Source organism: Physeter macrocephalus, chromosome 11, assembly GCF_002837175.3.
Source record: "Physeter macrocephalus isolate SW-GA chromosome 11, ASM283717v5, whole genome shotgun sequence".
Taxonomy (NCBI): Eukaryota; Metazoa; Chordata; class Mammalia; order Artiodactyla; family Physeteridae; genus Physeter; species Physeter macrocephalus.
This window is the reverse complement of record NC_041224.1, coordinates 67,497,436-67,510,974: the sequence shown is the minus strand read 5'-3', so window position 1 is coordinate 67,510,974 and position 13,539 is coordinate 67,497,436. Positions and strand designations below refer to the sequence as shown.

The following is a 13,539-nucleotide window of genomic DNA, read 5'->3' as shown; positions in this document are numbered from 1 at the left end:
GCAAGAGGGAAGAGATATGGGAACATATGTATATGTATAACTGATTCACTTTGTTGTAAAGGAGAACCTAACACACAATTGTAAAAAATTTAAACTCCATTAAAAATGTAAAAAAAAAAAAAAAAAGAAAGAGGAACAAGCCAAAATTCTGTCCAGTAAAGGGAGACTAGATAGATCTTTCTAAAAAGTAATGTCTAGAGTACTCAGTTAAAAAGTGAGTGAAGGAGAGCTAAAGTCACCAACTAATTTCCAACAGGGTAGAAGTCATTACAAGACCCTGATTTCAGCAGGCTGATAAAGTAGTAAGGTGTGCCACATAAAAATCTAGCGATATTTCTTCTAGACATTTTGAGACAGACATAAGAAACGTGGGGAAATGTTGAAGGTCTGATTAAAAAAACTTCCTTTCACTTTTTTAGGAAATCATTTTGGTGGCAGATACCCTGCTAAATTCAGTTTCGGGTGTATTAAAGTGTTACAGAGTTTGTTCAGTGATCACATATCACCATCACCCAGAGGAAAACCATCACTCTATAAGGGGCAACCTTCGTAAGCAGTTGTCAAGCACATAAAAACCAGTAATGATTTTTGTGCCCACAGAAGACAATACAAATCCCCCAAATAACCAATTCTTTAAAGCAGTGCTGTCCAACAGAACTTTCTGTGATGACAGAAATGTTCTGTATCTGCATGTTGAATACAGTAGCTATTAGCCACACGTGGCTATTGAGCACTTGAAATGTTGCTAGTGAGACTGAAGAACTGAATTTTTATTTACATTTTAATGAATTTAAATTTAAATAGCCAGATGTGGCTAGTGGCTACCATACTGTATACTGTAGCTCTAAAATCTATAATTAATTCAGTTATAAACAAAATAAAGTTTGCTTTATTTATGCTAAGGACAAGAAAAAAGGCAGCTGAATTAACCCTGGAGAGGGATCTCTAAGGTGAAAAACAAATGGATGGTTCACATAAGTCGGTAGCTTTTTGTGGGAATGGTTGAATCACAACAGCTCTTGTTATACCATAGCAGAGAAAGGAAGCTGTCTCAAAGGTAGAGCTCTAACGAAGATTCTGACATACGGTAATCAAGGCCTATTCCGATCCAGTTTTTTTTTTTTTTTTTTTGACTTATTAGTTTTCAGAACTATCTAAGAAATGTGGGAACTACAAAACAAACGCAAACCACGTCCCTTGGTTTCGCTATAACTAGCAGACTTTGGGGGACTGGGTCTGTCGCAGTACTTCACTGTTATTTGTTATCTCTCCTCTGGTTCCTGTTGGCCACCTTGGTGTCTTGTCTCCTCTTATCATGTTTCCCTCTCTCAGTCATCAGTTGTATAGGCAGCCCACAACTTTTTGGACTTGGATTTTGTTGTTCTGCTTATTCAACATTTCTAATAAACATTTAAAATTATTTCTGCTTTATGCTACATTTTCTGGCTAGCACATCAAACATATTGAAAAAAGAAAGCAACAGTATATTTTGGTGTAGAAATAAAGGAACTTCACAATTATTAAGCACTTCTATGTATCAAGTACTTCTTTTGCCATCAGCCCTACAAAGCAGATGCTACTATTCTCTCATGTCAGATGAGGAAACTGAAGCTCAGAGATGGTAAATAACTGACCCACAATCATGTAGGTGGGCAGTGATACAGCTGTCATATAAACCAAAACCTGTCTGATCCCCCAAACCTACGTTCTTTTCCTACTATATAACACTGCTTCCTAAGCCCACTTCACAATGCAATTTTCAGAAAAAAATTCCACAGTAAAAATTATGGTAACCCTTAACTTCCCTCCTTCAGTTTCTTCCATCAGTCCATCCGTCCTCTGACTCATTTTTTTAAAAAAAGAAGAAGAAATTAGGAAAGAAAAATGTAACATGTGTTTGTGGAATGGTTCTAGAATATTTAAAAGGATCTGAAGCTATTATATTAGGTTTTGTTTCCTTTTGGTCTTAAAACACATTTTTTTTTTAAAGCTACCAGGGCATTAAATTATAAGAAATTACTCCAAGGGATAGTTTAAAACTTCATGTAAATGATTTATTGAAAATATTAAAAAAGGTAAGTTCCAAATGCCACCTGAAATACTTCTTCCATTAGGAAAAATAACAACAACAAAACAATAAATTAAAACAAACAAAAAAAACACCTATCAGTTTGTAGAACTGATGGAGCCAACCCTATCTATTACTCAGTTATTATTTTACTCACATAGTAAAACCTTTCCAAAGAAGCAACTAACCATGTATCGTATCCTATGGAGTCAAGTTATCACCACTTAAGCACTTTAGGAAAGTTAGGCAACATTTTATGAGTATCACATACTTTTAAAAGTAAAGCAATAGGTAGAAAGAAAGCTATTTTTCTGATGGGGCATCTGTAACTTGGTATTTTTGTACTCTAAGAAATCATAATCTTTTTTTAAAAAAGTCTTAAATTTTGTGTCTCAAAGTAGATGACTTAAAAAAAAAGGGGAGACAGCTGCAGCCCTTCAGTATCTTCTAAGAATTTAGTGGTTGCAATCATTATAGTCTGTAATATAGATCAACTGGGTTCCAATCTTGGTTCAGTTCTTACAGGTTCTGTGACTCGGCATGGCACTCTGATGTACTTTCCTCATCTGAAAAATGGGGATAATAATTCCTAAGTTTGTTGTGAGGATTAAATGAGTTAATATATGTAAGGCACTGGTGTATTCATGAAAGCAATGCTTATTTTTTTCTAACAATCTACGTAACTGAGACGATAATAAGATAAAATAGTTAACTTTAACTGATGTGGGCAAATGGATATTTTTAAAGAAAAGATGCCATAAGATAACATACAATCAGTAAAAATTTGTATATATTTTACTGAGGATGTCATGAAAGAAATTTCAGTGCAGTAAGAATGTCTGAAATATAATTCCTGATATATTTGCTATCTGAGGACATATAGTAAATAAAAAATAAAAAAATAAAATTTTCATCTCATAATATGTCTCATAAAATGTAAAAGAATGGAAAAAGTTCAATAAACCACTTGACTATAAAATCTATTCCAACTGGAAAATGGTATCCAAGATGGTTGCTTGGGTAAACTGAAGAGTTTACTCTCCCCTACCCACAAATCACAGAAGGCTTCAGGAACTTAGAATGGAAGTCTTCTCCTTATGGAATGTATTTTCAACTGCATTTGGGTTGTTATGATTGAGTTTCCCCAAAGGACATAGTAGAGCATTTCTCCAATAGTTTTACCTAACCTTTTGGTCCTCTTAAGGATGCCCTTATTTCCAAGTACACTAGCTGATCTTAGAATGATTTATCCTTACAATCACCTGACAGAAGAAAAAGAAAGGAGGTGAGACACTAGGTAGAAGAATGCTTTGATATTATATGCCACTGGCTTCCAGACAGATGTGAGGATTGGTCAGTGGTCCATAAGAATCTTACTAGTGCTACGCATGTGGCAGTCCAGCTCATGCTACTCATCTCTCTCTTGACTTCATGGGAGAAGGGCACTAAGAAATCCTTGTCCAGCCCCAAGCTTTGCTTTTCAGAAGGAAACTCGGTGACACTCAAGGGAGAGAGAGATCAGAAGTCACTGGGCAGTCAAGGAAGAAGAGTGAAGATGATTTCAAAATTGAATAATCTTTGCATTGATAAGTACATTAGAGATAATTTAGTTCAACCGTCTGTGTAGTGCAGGATTTGCCTTCACAGCATCTCTGAGAGATGATCCCTCAGGCTCTGCCTAAACACCTCCAATAACTGGGATCTTCCCTCCTCAAATCTGCTAGCTCCAAGCCAGAAATCTGGGATATAGTATAGATTCTTTTTTTTTTAACATCTTTATTGGAGTATAATTGCTTTACAGTGGTGTGTTAGTTTCTGCTTTATAACAAAGTGAATCAGTTATACATATACATATGTTCCCATATCTCTTCCCTCTTGCGTCTCCCTCCCCCCCACCCTCCCTATTATTATAGATTCTTTACATCATTCATATCCAATTAACCACTGAGGCATTTTACCTGTCAAATCTCTGTTAAATCTGTTCACTGTTCCCCTTCCCCACTATCTTAGTTGAGGCCTTTCTTTCTCATCCCTTTATGTGGTTCTGCAATAGTATCCAACTACCAGATTTCCTGCTACCAAATAATTTGCCTCTAATTCATCCTCGCATGGCAGTCTGCAGTGGACATTCTAAAACACAAATCTTTTTTTAGATTTTCTTTATTTTGATGTGGACCATATCGAATTTATTATGATATTGCTTCTGTTTTATGTTTTGGTTTGTTGGCCACGAGGCATGTGGGATCTTAGCTCCCTGATCGGGATTGAACCCACACCCCCTGCATTGGAAGGTGAAGTCTTTTATTTATTTATTTATTTATTTATTTTTGGCTGCATTGGGTCTTGGTTGCTGCTCGCGGGCTTTCTCTAGTTGCAGTGAGCAGGGCCTACTCTTAGTTGTGGTGCGCAGGCTTCTCACTGCGGTGGCTTCTCTTGTTGAGGAGCACGGGCTCTAGGCGTGCAGGCTTCGGCAGTTGTGGCTCGTGGGCTCTAGAGCGCAGGCTCAGTATCTGTGGCGCACCGGCTTAGCTGTTCTGTGGCATGTGAGATCTTCCCGGACCGGGGCTTGAACCTGTGTCCCCTGCATTGGCAGGTGGACTCTTAACCACTGTGCCACCAGGGAGGTCCTGGAAGGTGAAGTCTTAACCACTGGACTTCCAGGGAAGTCCCTAAAACACAAATCTAATCATATCATTCCTCTACTTAAAACCCTTTACCCTTTAGTGGTTCACTACCACAAACAGCAAAAAAAAAAATGTTAAGGTTTTAGCCTGAAATGCACGATCTTGTCTAACTCTCCAGGGCACACCTCAGCAACACTAAATGGTTGTGTTATCCACATGTACCAAGCCGTTTCGCATCTCCATACTTTTTGCTCATGTGTTGCCTCTTCTTTGCTCATGTTGTTACTCTTCTTTCCCTCTGTTAACCAGCTAAATAAGTTCAGAAATTATCTCCAGGAAGGTATCTTTCTTTCTTTTTAAAAAAATTTTAACTTTATTTAATTAATTATTTTTGTGTGTGTGTGGCTGCATCGTGCAGCATGCAGGATCTTAGTTTCCCTGACCAGGGATCGAACCCACGCCCCCTGCAGTGGCAGCGCAGAGTCTTAACCACTGGACTGCCAGGGAAGTCCCCTGGAAGGCATCTTTTGACACCCTTCCCTGTGTAATGTAAAAATATTCTGTGTGGGGAATTCCCTGCCAGTCCATTGGTTGGGACTCTGCGCTTTCACTGCTGCGGGCCCAGGTTTAATCCCTGGTTGGGGAACTAGGATCCCGCTAGCTGCATGGCACGGCCAAAAAAACAAAACAAAAAAATTCCGTGTGTATTCTCTATCACTGCACTCATATTATAATGAAATCATTAACTAGTTCATCTCTTTCCCTCCAGGTGAGTCTCTCAAGACAGGGACTATGTCAGAATCCTAGCACATGGCACAGGACTCATGGTAACAGGTATTTAATATATGCCTAGTACAAATTAAATACAGGACTTTTTCTGATGTGAGTTAAAATTTATAACTCCAATTTCCAACTTTTGCCCCATGGAACAATATAAACCATCTTTCCAGGGAAATAAGCATTAGGCTGGTGCATAAAAAGACAAACTTTAAATACTCTTTACGTGACATTTGCACTTACCTAAGTTGCTGTATGTCGCACTACAGGGATTCAGGTCCATAGGACCTGAAATGTCTCCCTTTTCCTCTTCCCTTTCCAGTTCAGGCAGCGGCAATGCCGGTGTGACTGAAGTACAGCCCCCACCATCTTGCTTCACAACAACAGTGCTTGGATCCCGAGGAGAAAAATCCTCTGTCACTTCATGGGTCACGTGACTGAAACAAATCAGACCACCATCACACTGGCATTAAAAGGTTTTTGCTAAAATTTAGATTTATGGAAGGCACATATTGCCATAAATGTAAATAACTGGCCCTATAGTCACAGCAATGGGTCATAAACCCCAACATACTTGTCTGAATATAAGGCAGTCTTTCATGCAGGCGGATACTTCTATCATATATATATTGGGATACTTGATACATACTTGATTCATACATATTGAGAATTCAGTTTGGTAGAGAAGCTATAGTAGGCTCAGAGGGAAGTTTGAGAATAACAGGTAAGGAGTGGAACTTTTTTTTTAGGTAGTAGGGGTAGAGGGAACTGAATGCTTAACTAGTTAAAGACTAATACACTAAAGTATTTAGCATATTTACTATATTTACCATACTATAGTACAGTCATCCCTTGGTATCTGAAGGGGGCCGGTTCTAGGACCACCCACAGGATACCAAAATCCACAGATGCTCAAGTCCCTTATATAAAATGGCTGTAGCATTTGCATATAACCTACACACATCCTCCCATATACTTTAAATCATCTCTAGATTACTTATAATACCCAATACAATGTAAATGCTATGTAAATAGCTGTAAATACAAAGTGAATGCTATGTAAGCAGTTGCCAGTGCACTGAGAATTCAACTTTTGCTTTTTGGAACTTTCTGGAATTTTTTTCCCCCTAATATTTTTAATCCATGGTTGGTTGAATCTGCAAATGTGGAACTCGCAAATAAAAAGCGTGAACTGTGCTATAATACTATAATAAATATGAAATACTTTACAGTATTTACTTCATTTAGTATATAGTATTTACTACACACTAAAGTATTTATGAAACTATTTAGTAAAGGATCAGGAATAAAGTTGAGATTTAAAAAAGGAAGTAAAGCAATTATTTTAGGTAAACTGAGGCCTGGAAGCCTTGTTGCTAGGAGCACAGTGAAGCATCAACCTTTGCCTGTATGCATGCAGCAGGCAAGGCAAATGGAAAAGAAAGTTCTGACCTCTAGTTAATCTCATCTATTAAAATGAATCTGAAGCATCCCATTGGCCACATACCAGAGGATGGTCATCCATAGTGCTTTGTGTTTCCCGATCTTGTTTCACTGCTGCCTGCTCATTTGCTTATAGCTACCTCTTCCAGTTTTCCCCACATCCCACTCTGCCTGAACTTCCAATTCTGTTGCTATAGAGTACGAGGGGGTGGAATGATTATTAAATGTTGGTGGGAAAACCGGCCTAGTTAGAAAATCTCATTGGGCTGGTTCAATGAAACAAATTCAAAATCAGGCACCTTTAATGGTTTCTGGGTCTACTAAAAGTATTCCTAGACTGTCACACATTCACCAGCTAGCTTTTCTTCCTTTTTTTTTTTTTTAAATGGGCAAAGAGAAAGAATGAAAGGAAACATCTTATATACTGTGACATGTTATTTCTAGATTTTCAAATGGCAGTGAGTCATGGTGACATTTACAAGTTTCTTTAAAAGAGGTACTTTGTTTGATCATGTGTCATCAGAACATATATCACCTGTGGATTTGAGGGAGTAGATCTGAAGGAGGAGTACTTTCTTATCAATTTTTCATTATGGAAATTATGCATGTGCCAGAACAGAAAAATAAGCCTTGAAGTCTCCTGGATATACAACTTCAAAAATATTCTTTCAAAGCTGGCAGAGCCAGAGGTTTCTCTATACTGAGAGTAAGCAATGAGTGGGAGGTACCATTATGGAATCTGGCTCTTGGGGATAGGGTGACGTGGGAAGGGATCAGTTCACTAGCAGTCAGCAGGGTGGTTTATGTAAAGGAGTCCTCACATGGTAAAGCATGCTGCCTCTTCTTAATGGGCTGCCTTAGATTATCAACCCAAAACAAAGCTAGTTTCTCAAAATATGGAACATCATAAATTCAAGGTAACAAGGGGCTCTACTTCCACACATTAGCGAAGAAAAGCAAAGTGACACTTCCGAGACACTCTCAGTTGCCACTTAGTGTCACTGAGAAGTTACCAACATGCTTCAGGAGAGGGAAAATGATCTTTGCTGGGCAAAAGTTAATATAAACCATTTTAAATTTCAAAGCAATAAATATAAAGTGATTAAAAAACATCATCCCCCTTTGACAGGAAAAACATTAAACCTCCAGACGCTCTCTTCTTATTCTCGAGTCAACTTGAGAGGTTTCTAAAAAGGTGTTTTTAGGCTCCTAATCTCTGCAGCCTTGCTCTTGCCTTTTCTCTTACTTCCCCCAATCTCATCGTTATTACTAAAAGGAAGCTCTCTTTTCCATTTGTCAACAATGATTGGTGAAGGTGGGTTCAGAAACCATGACTCCACCCTCGCTTGTCTGTTTTCCTCCCAAGGAATGGGCTATTTATATTAAGCCTACTGTAAAAACTACAAGAAAGAGTTGCTGCTATTAACCAGTGAGGAATTCCCTGGGCCTGTTCCCACATACATGAAACATAGCTCTGTACTCTTAAGGGGTTCTCAAAACAAAATATGGATGCTAAAAAGCAAGAAACATTAAAGACTCACCCACTGTACTCACTCATACAATTCCCCATTAAAGGAAATTCTACAGGGCCTTCTTCAGTCTGTTAATCATGTTCTGAAGCTCTGATGAACCATAGCTCCCACTGAGTTCTGGAGGACTACAAGTTGGGCAAGATATAAGAGGCTCGAATTCTGCACCTTAATATAACCCACTGCACCTTGACCTTTACCTGAGGGGTTTGGTCTGGGAAATAAGCCAAATTACCTTTGGGAAACTAAGCAAAGTGAAAGCTAGTTTTATTAACTCTTTGAGGACCAGGGCAGCACAACCTACAAAGGTCAGTTTTCACAAGCACATTTTAAATAAGTGCACTGGTATATTAAATCACCAGTTAAAACAACTGTCAACTATAAAGAACTATGCAAAAGAGTTGATGAAAGTTAAATCACATGGATTTGCAAATGGATACTAAGATGTTTAACCTGCATTTATAGTGACAGCAGTGTCTAAAAGGAAGAATTTTAAAAAATGCATCAATGATATGTCATGTCGATGCTTGAGGGAAGAAAAGCGCTTTGTATGATTAAAATGGTAAAAGAGAGAGGAAAGGGGAAAGGAAGAGGTTTTGAGAGTTCAAGCTTAGATGTGGTAACATGCTGTGACTAAAAAATGAAAAAGAATCAAGAACAGCATCAGAGAAGGTGATTCAGTACGTGAATACGAGAAGGTGATACGTATGAACAGACAAATTGTCCAGGAAGTAAAATCCTATAATTAATTTATCTTAGGCATATTAATTTTATAAGGGAATATAATTTTTGACCATTGAGTTTTTTAATGTTTCATATTTAGATATAAAATCAGAAAACCCTCCCAAATAGTAATATGACACTTTCCAAATACAGGCTTTATCTCTTAATAAAGTGGTTCACCACTGACCTTTCATTGGGAAATGTTTGATGTAATGGAGAAAACACCAAAACAGGAATCAGAGAACCCAGATTATGTTTCCCTATTACTCTGATCTTCTGTACAAACTAGATGACAACATCAGGAGGGAGATAATGGAGAAAGTGAAAAGTTCCCCTATTTCAGTCCATGAGATAGATGGTTTAAAAAAAATTCTTTAAAATGAAATTACAAGAAATCTACTAGGATTTCTAATACAATATATCTTAGCACATGTGTTGAAGTAGCAAATAATGATGAAGGTAATGATTTTTTTCAGGATAAGTACAAGTTGATATTCATTATTATAAAACAGAACTGTTAACTGATAAATGACCCACAGAGAGGAAGTTATGGCTTTTCTATTCCTGCTATTTAAATTCATGTTGAAACAATCCCTAGTTCTGTAATGCAATGTAGGATATCTGTAATAACTACGGCATTGACATCTAGGTCCTTGATCATCAGGCTGGGTCAAACCCTGACTTTGTCTGCTCTTCACCTGGACCCTCAGCATTTGTTCTGCTTTCAGAATGGCAGATAACACACATTTCTTTTTACCTCAAACTGTTTGACCAACTTTTCATTAATGACCAGGTTTTAATTGATATTTGGTAATGTCTGACCTGACACAAAAAAATCACGTCGCTATCTCCACAAAGACACATCTCATTTTCTGAACATGGAGGATGAACTTAAGGTATTCAAAGGAAAAGGTAACATTGTTACAGATTTGTCTGTAATACAAATGAATCCCCTGGTAAGTTTATATCTCAACAGTCTGCAATATTCATACATAATTCAAAGCCGCAGAAGCAATCTCCTGCAGGAAGCTCACTTGGCTTACCCAGGTGGTAGGATTAATCATTACACCATCAAATGAAATAATCCTTTTTTTTTTTTTCCCCTGGCAGATTCATTCAAGACAGATTTTGGTAGAAATTCTGTTAATGTCTGAATATACTTTTTAAAAAGGCAAATCAAATGCCACATTAGAAAGGATTAAAGGCCTTTATGTATCCAAGTACTTGCACGATTTCAGTTCAACTTTTTCTTCAAATTCAACCACCTTCATTCAGCTTCAGAAGGGACAGTAAATGAAATCAGGCTTCTATAGAGACCATCTGCCTCTTGGGGCAAATGGTATCCTAAATTCTCATTTGTCGGCTCTCTTCAGCAGCTGTATCTGTCTTTAGTTGTCCAGGTCAGCCAATAAGCAAATGCGTGATTTTTAAAACCTCCTTTTACCCCTAAAGATCAGATCAAAGCAATCAGAAACAGCATTTCATGGTTTTATTACTGGTTTCCAAAGCTGCTTATTTCTGGAGTTGCTGGGGATGATGGACCTTTGCAGAAATGGGATGTGAATCAACACGAGGAGGAAAGATCAAAGTTATCGAATCCCACACTGTTTATCTACTGAAAGGGGGAAAAACTCCATTTCCTTCTGTCTCTCTACCTCTAGGACCTCCCACCAATATGACATTTCTTAATCCTATCTTAGTTTCCAGGTCATCTACTTGATTTCGCTACACTTTCCAATTACTGGCATTCGCAGGTAGAAAAATGTTGTGTCCACTGATCACTATCTTAGTGTCTCCAATTTTCCACTAAGCCTTCTGTAGTCTTTAACTGAAAACTTCAAACTTCCTAATCTGGACTGAGATTAACCTTTAACTGAGATCTGATGAGTTCTTGCTAATACGTCTAACACAGTCTGGTCAGACAAAGGTAGCTCTTCCTGGTGTGAATGAAGTGGCTAGGTCTTGGGATGGGGAAGACTGGCAGCCATGTGCAAGGTCTTGAATAGACTCTAATTTCCAGATACTGCACAGTTTCAATTTTTTTTTCTTTAACAAATGTGTTTTTTTTTTCTTTAACAAATTTTTTCTTTAGCAAATTAAAAGTGTCTTCAAGGCACTAGATTGCAAGACAGCAAAGCAGATAAAAACACAGGCCACTGTAAGTCACTGTCACCTTCATAATACTAAGAAAAATTACAGTTTTAAAATCCTATGAAATAAAAATTCAGAATGGCATCTGTACAAATTAACAGAAAAGATAAATTAATCTTGGAAAAGAGCAATAAAATAGGGCTGCTTTTCTCAATAACAGAGGTGTGGAAGGAGATTCTCAGCATCACCATTTGGCCTTAGCTCACTTCTAAAGAATGGGGTCAGATATTGATGTTTATTTCCTGGAAAGGCAAGGTATGAGAAGAAAATATCAACAGGCCTCTCTAATAGGACTAACCTAAGGACAATATGGAACAGTCATTTTCGGGTCCTGGACTTTTCCCGCATGCCCAGAAGCTCTGGAGAAGTGAGTCACTGCACCTTTCCCCAATGTCCTCTTATCTCTCTCAACTGCCCGTTTGCCCTTTGAGTCGGGGGAGCGAGATGATTATGTATACTAAACTCTCCAGAATATGGCAGGCTCCCTGAAGGAATGGATATAGGGAGGGAACAGGAACCAACACTGCTCAGGACCTATTCCTACTCTACACTGCACAAGCTGCACACTATTCTGTTTAACTCGCAAAAACACCTCAAGAGGTAAAGGCGATTATTCTCACTTTACAGATGGGGAAACCAAGACTGAAAAAAGTGAAATGAATTGTCTAAGGTTATGTGTGTACTTAGGTGACAGAGTCAGGATCTGAATTCTACCATGCAACTCTAACATCCGTGTTCTTTCCACCACACTGATAACATTAGGTAAGCCTGGTGCATTGTAAAGATTCAAGAATAAATGTTTGATTATGAAGATGAAGAAGTAAAAGTGTTTTGAAAAGAAAAAAGCTATTATTTTGAAATGTGGGGTATTAATGATTACATATGCATTCTTTTGAAAAAAATTCTAAACAAAGTCACTGTTTACATTGCAAAAGGATTTCTTTACATGGGAACTGCTCTGGTATAGAAAGACTGTGTTTATAGATGTTTGGCTTCCTAATAATAATCACCACCACTACCTCCACATCTGCTGACTGCTAGGTACTGTGTGCTTAAATATATATCTCCTAACAATAATACTCTGAGTAAGGGTTGTTATTCCCATAATAGCAAATGATAATAGTAGCCAAAACTTACACAGTGCTTATTATGTCCCTGTTCTAAGCCATGTCTCTCAACAGTGGCACTATTGACATTTTGGACCAGATAATTGTCGTGGAGGGCTGTCCTGTGCGTAGTAGAATCACACTAACATCTCTTACCTTCTATCCAATAGGTGTTGGAATTACTCCCTGCTTCCCCAGTTGTAACAACCAAATAGTCTCCAGACATTGCCAAATATACCCTAGGGGTATAAAAATCCCTTCCCCTCCCCTCCTGTTTAACACTTAACATTAATTCTTTTAAGTCATACAAGGTTATTATCTCTGTTTTACAAATGAAGAAATATTAAGCCCAGAGTGGTTATTTGCCTCAGGTAACACAGCTAATACCTGGTGGAGCTGAGATTCAAACCCAGCACTTCAGCTCTAGTCTGTGCTCTAAACAGATACATTATTCTGTCTCTCAGTTTATAGATGAGGAAACTAAGAAGCAGAGCTCAAGTAACTTGTCCCAGATGACACAGCTAATAAGTGGTGAAAGCAGGATTCAAATCCAGGTCTGAGTGACTTCAAAGCCTATGTTCTAATATATTATGCCAATTGTTATCAGGCTTTAACATGTCTAAGAATTACCTTGTTAAAGATGCAGATTTGCGGCCCTAACCTCCAGGGATTGATTCTACAGCTCTGTGGTATGACCCAGGAATCTGCATTTATACAAACACCCCAGGTGATTCTGATGCAGTTGGTCCTAGGGCCACAATTTGAGAAACTATTTTTTACTGCCTCTCTCTCTCTGCAAAGAGAAGAGGAAAATTAAGTATAAATGGAGTAAAGTGTAAGAAGTGAGGAATTAAATTTTAAGTAAAGGAGCATCATTGCTCAGAAGCAATATGGCTGAACAGGGGAAATAAAATAATTTAAGTAGTCACAGGTAAGAGATTCATAATGGGCTATTAAAAATGGGAGGGAGTGCTTTGGGACCAATCCTTACCTTCTGAGGTTTATTCTTAGAATACAATTATACAAACTTACAAAATGTTAGGAAATGAGGATATGGCCTAGTATGACATTTATGATTTTTATTAGGAGGACTGGCTGGATGACGACCACTCTGAAAA

General features: G+C 37.9%; 1 protein-coding gene across 13 annotated transcripts in view; it reads right to left on the bottom strand.

Annotated features, from left to right (window-relative positions):
* PEAK1 (pseudopodium enriched atypical kinase 1) overlaps positions 1–13,539 on the bottom strand; it is a 320,328-nt gene that overhangs the window by 44,474 nt on the left and 262,315 nt on the right. For 12 of the 13 annotated variants that reach the window (XM_024128687.3, XM_055088128.1, XM_055088131.1 and 9 more), the window contains one exon: positions 5,713–5,906. The exons of the other annotated variant lie outside the window; for it this stretch is intronic. In XM_024128687.3, the coding sequence (XP_023984455.1) occupies positions 5,713–5,906 (194 nt within the window). The remainder of the gene's footprint in view (positions 1–5,712; positions 5,907–13,539) is intronic. 13 annotated transcript variants of the gene reach the window in all.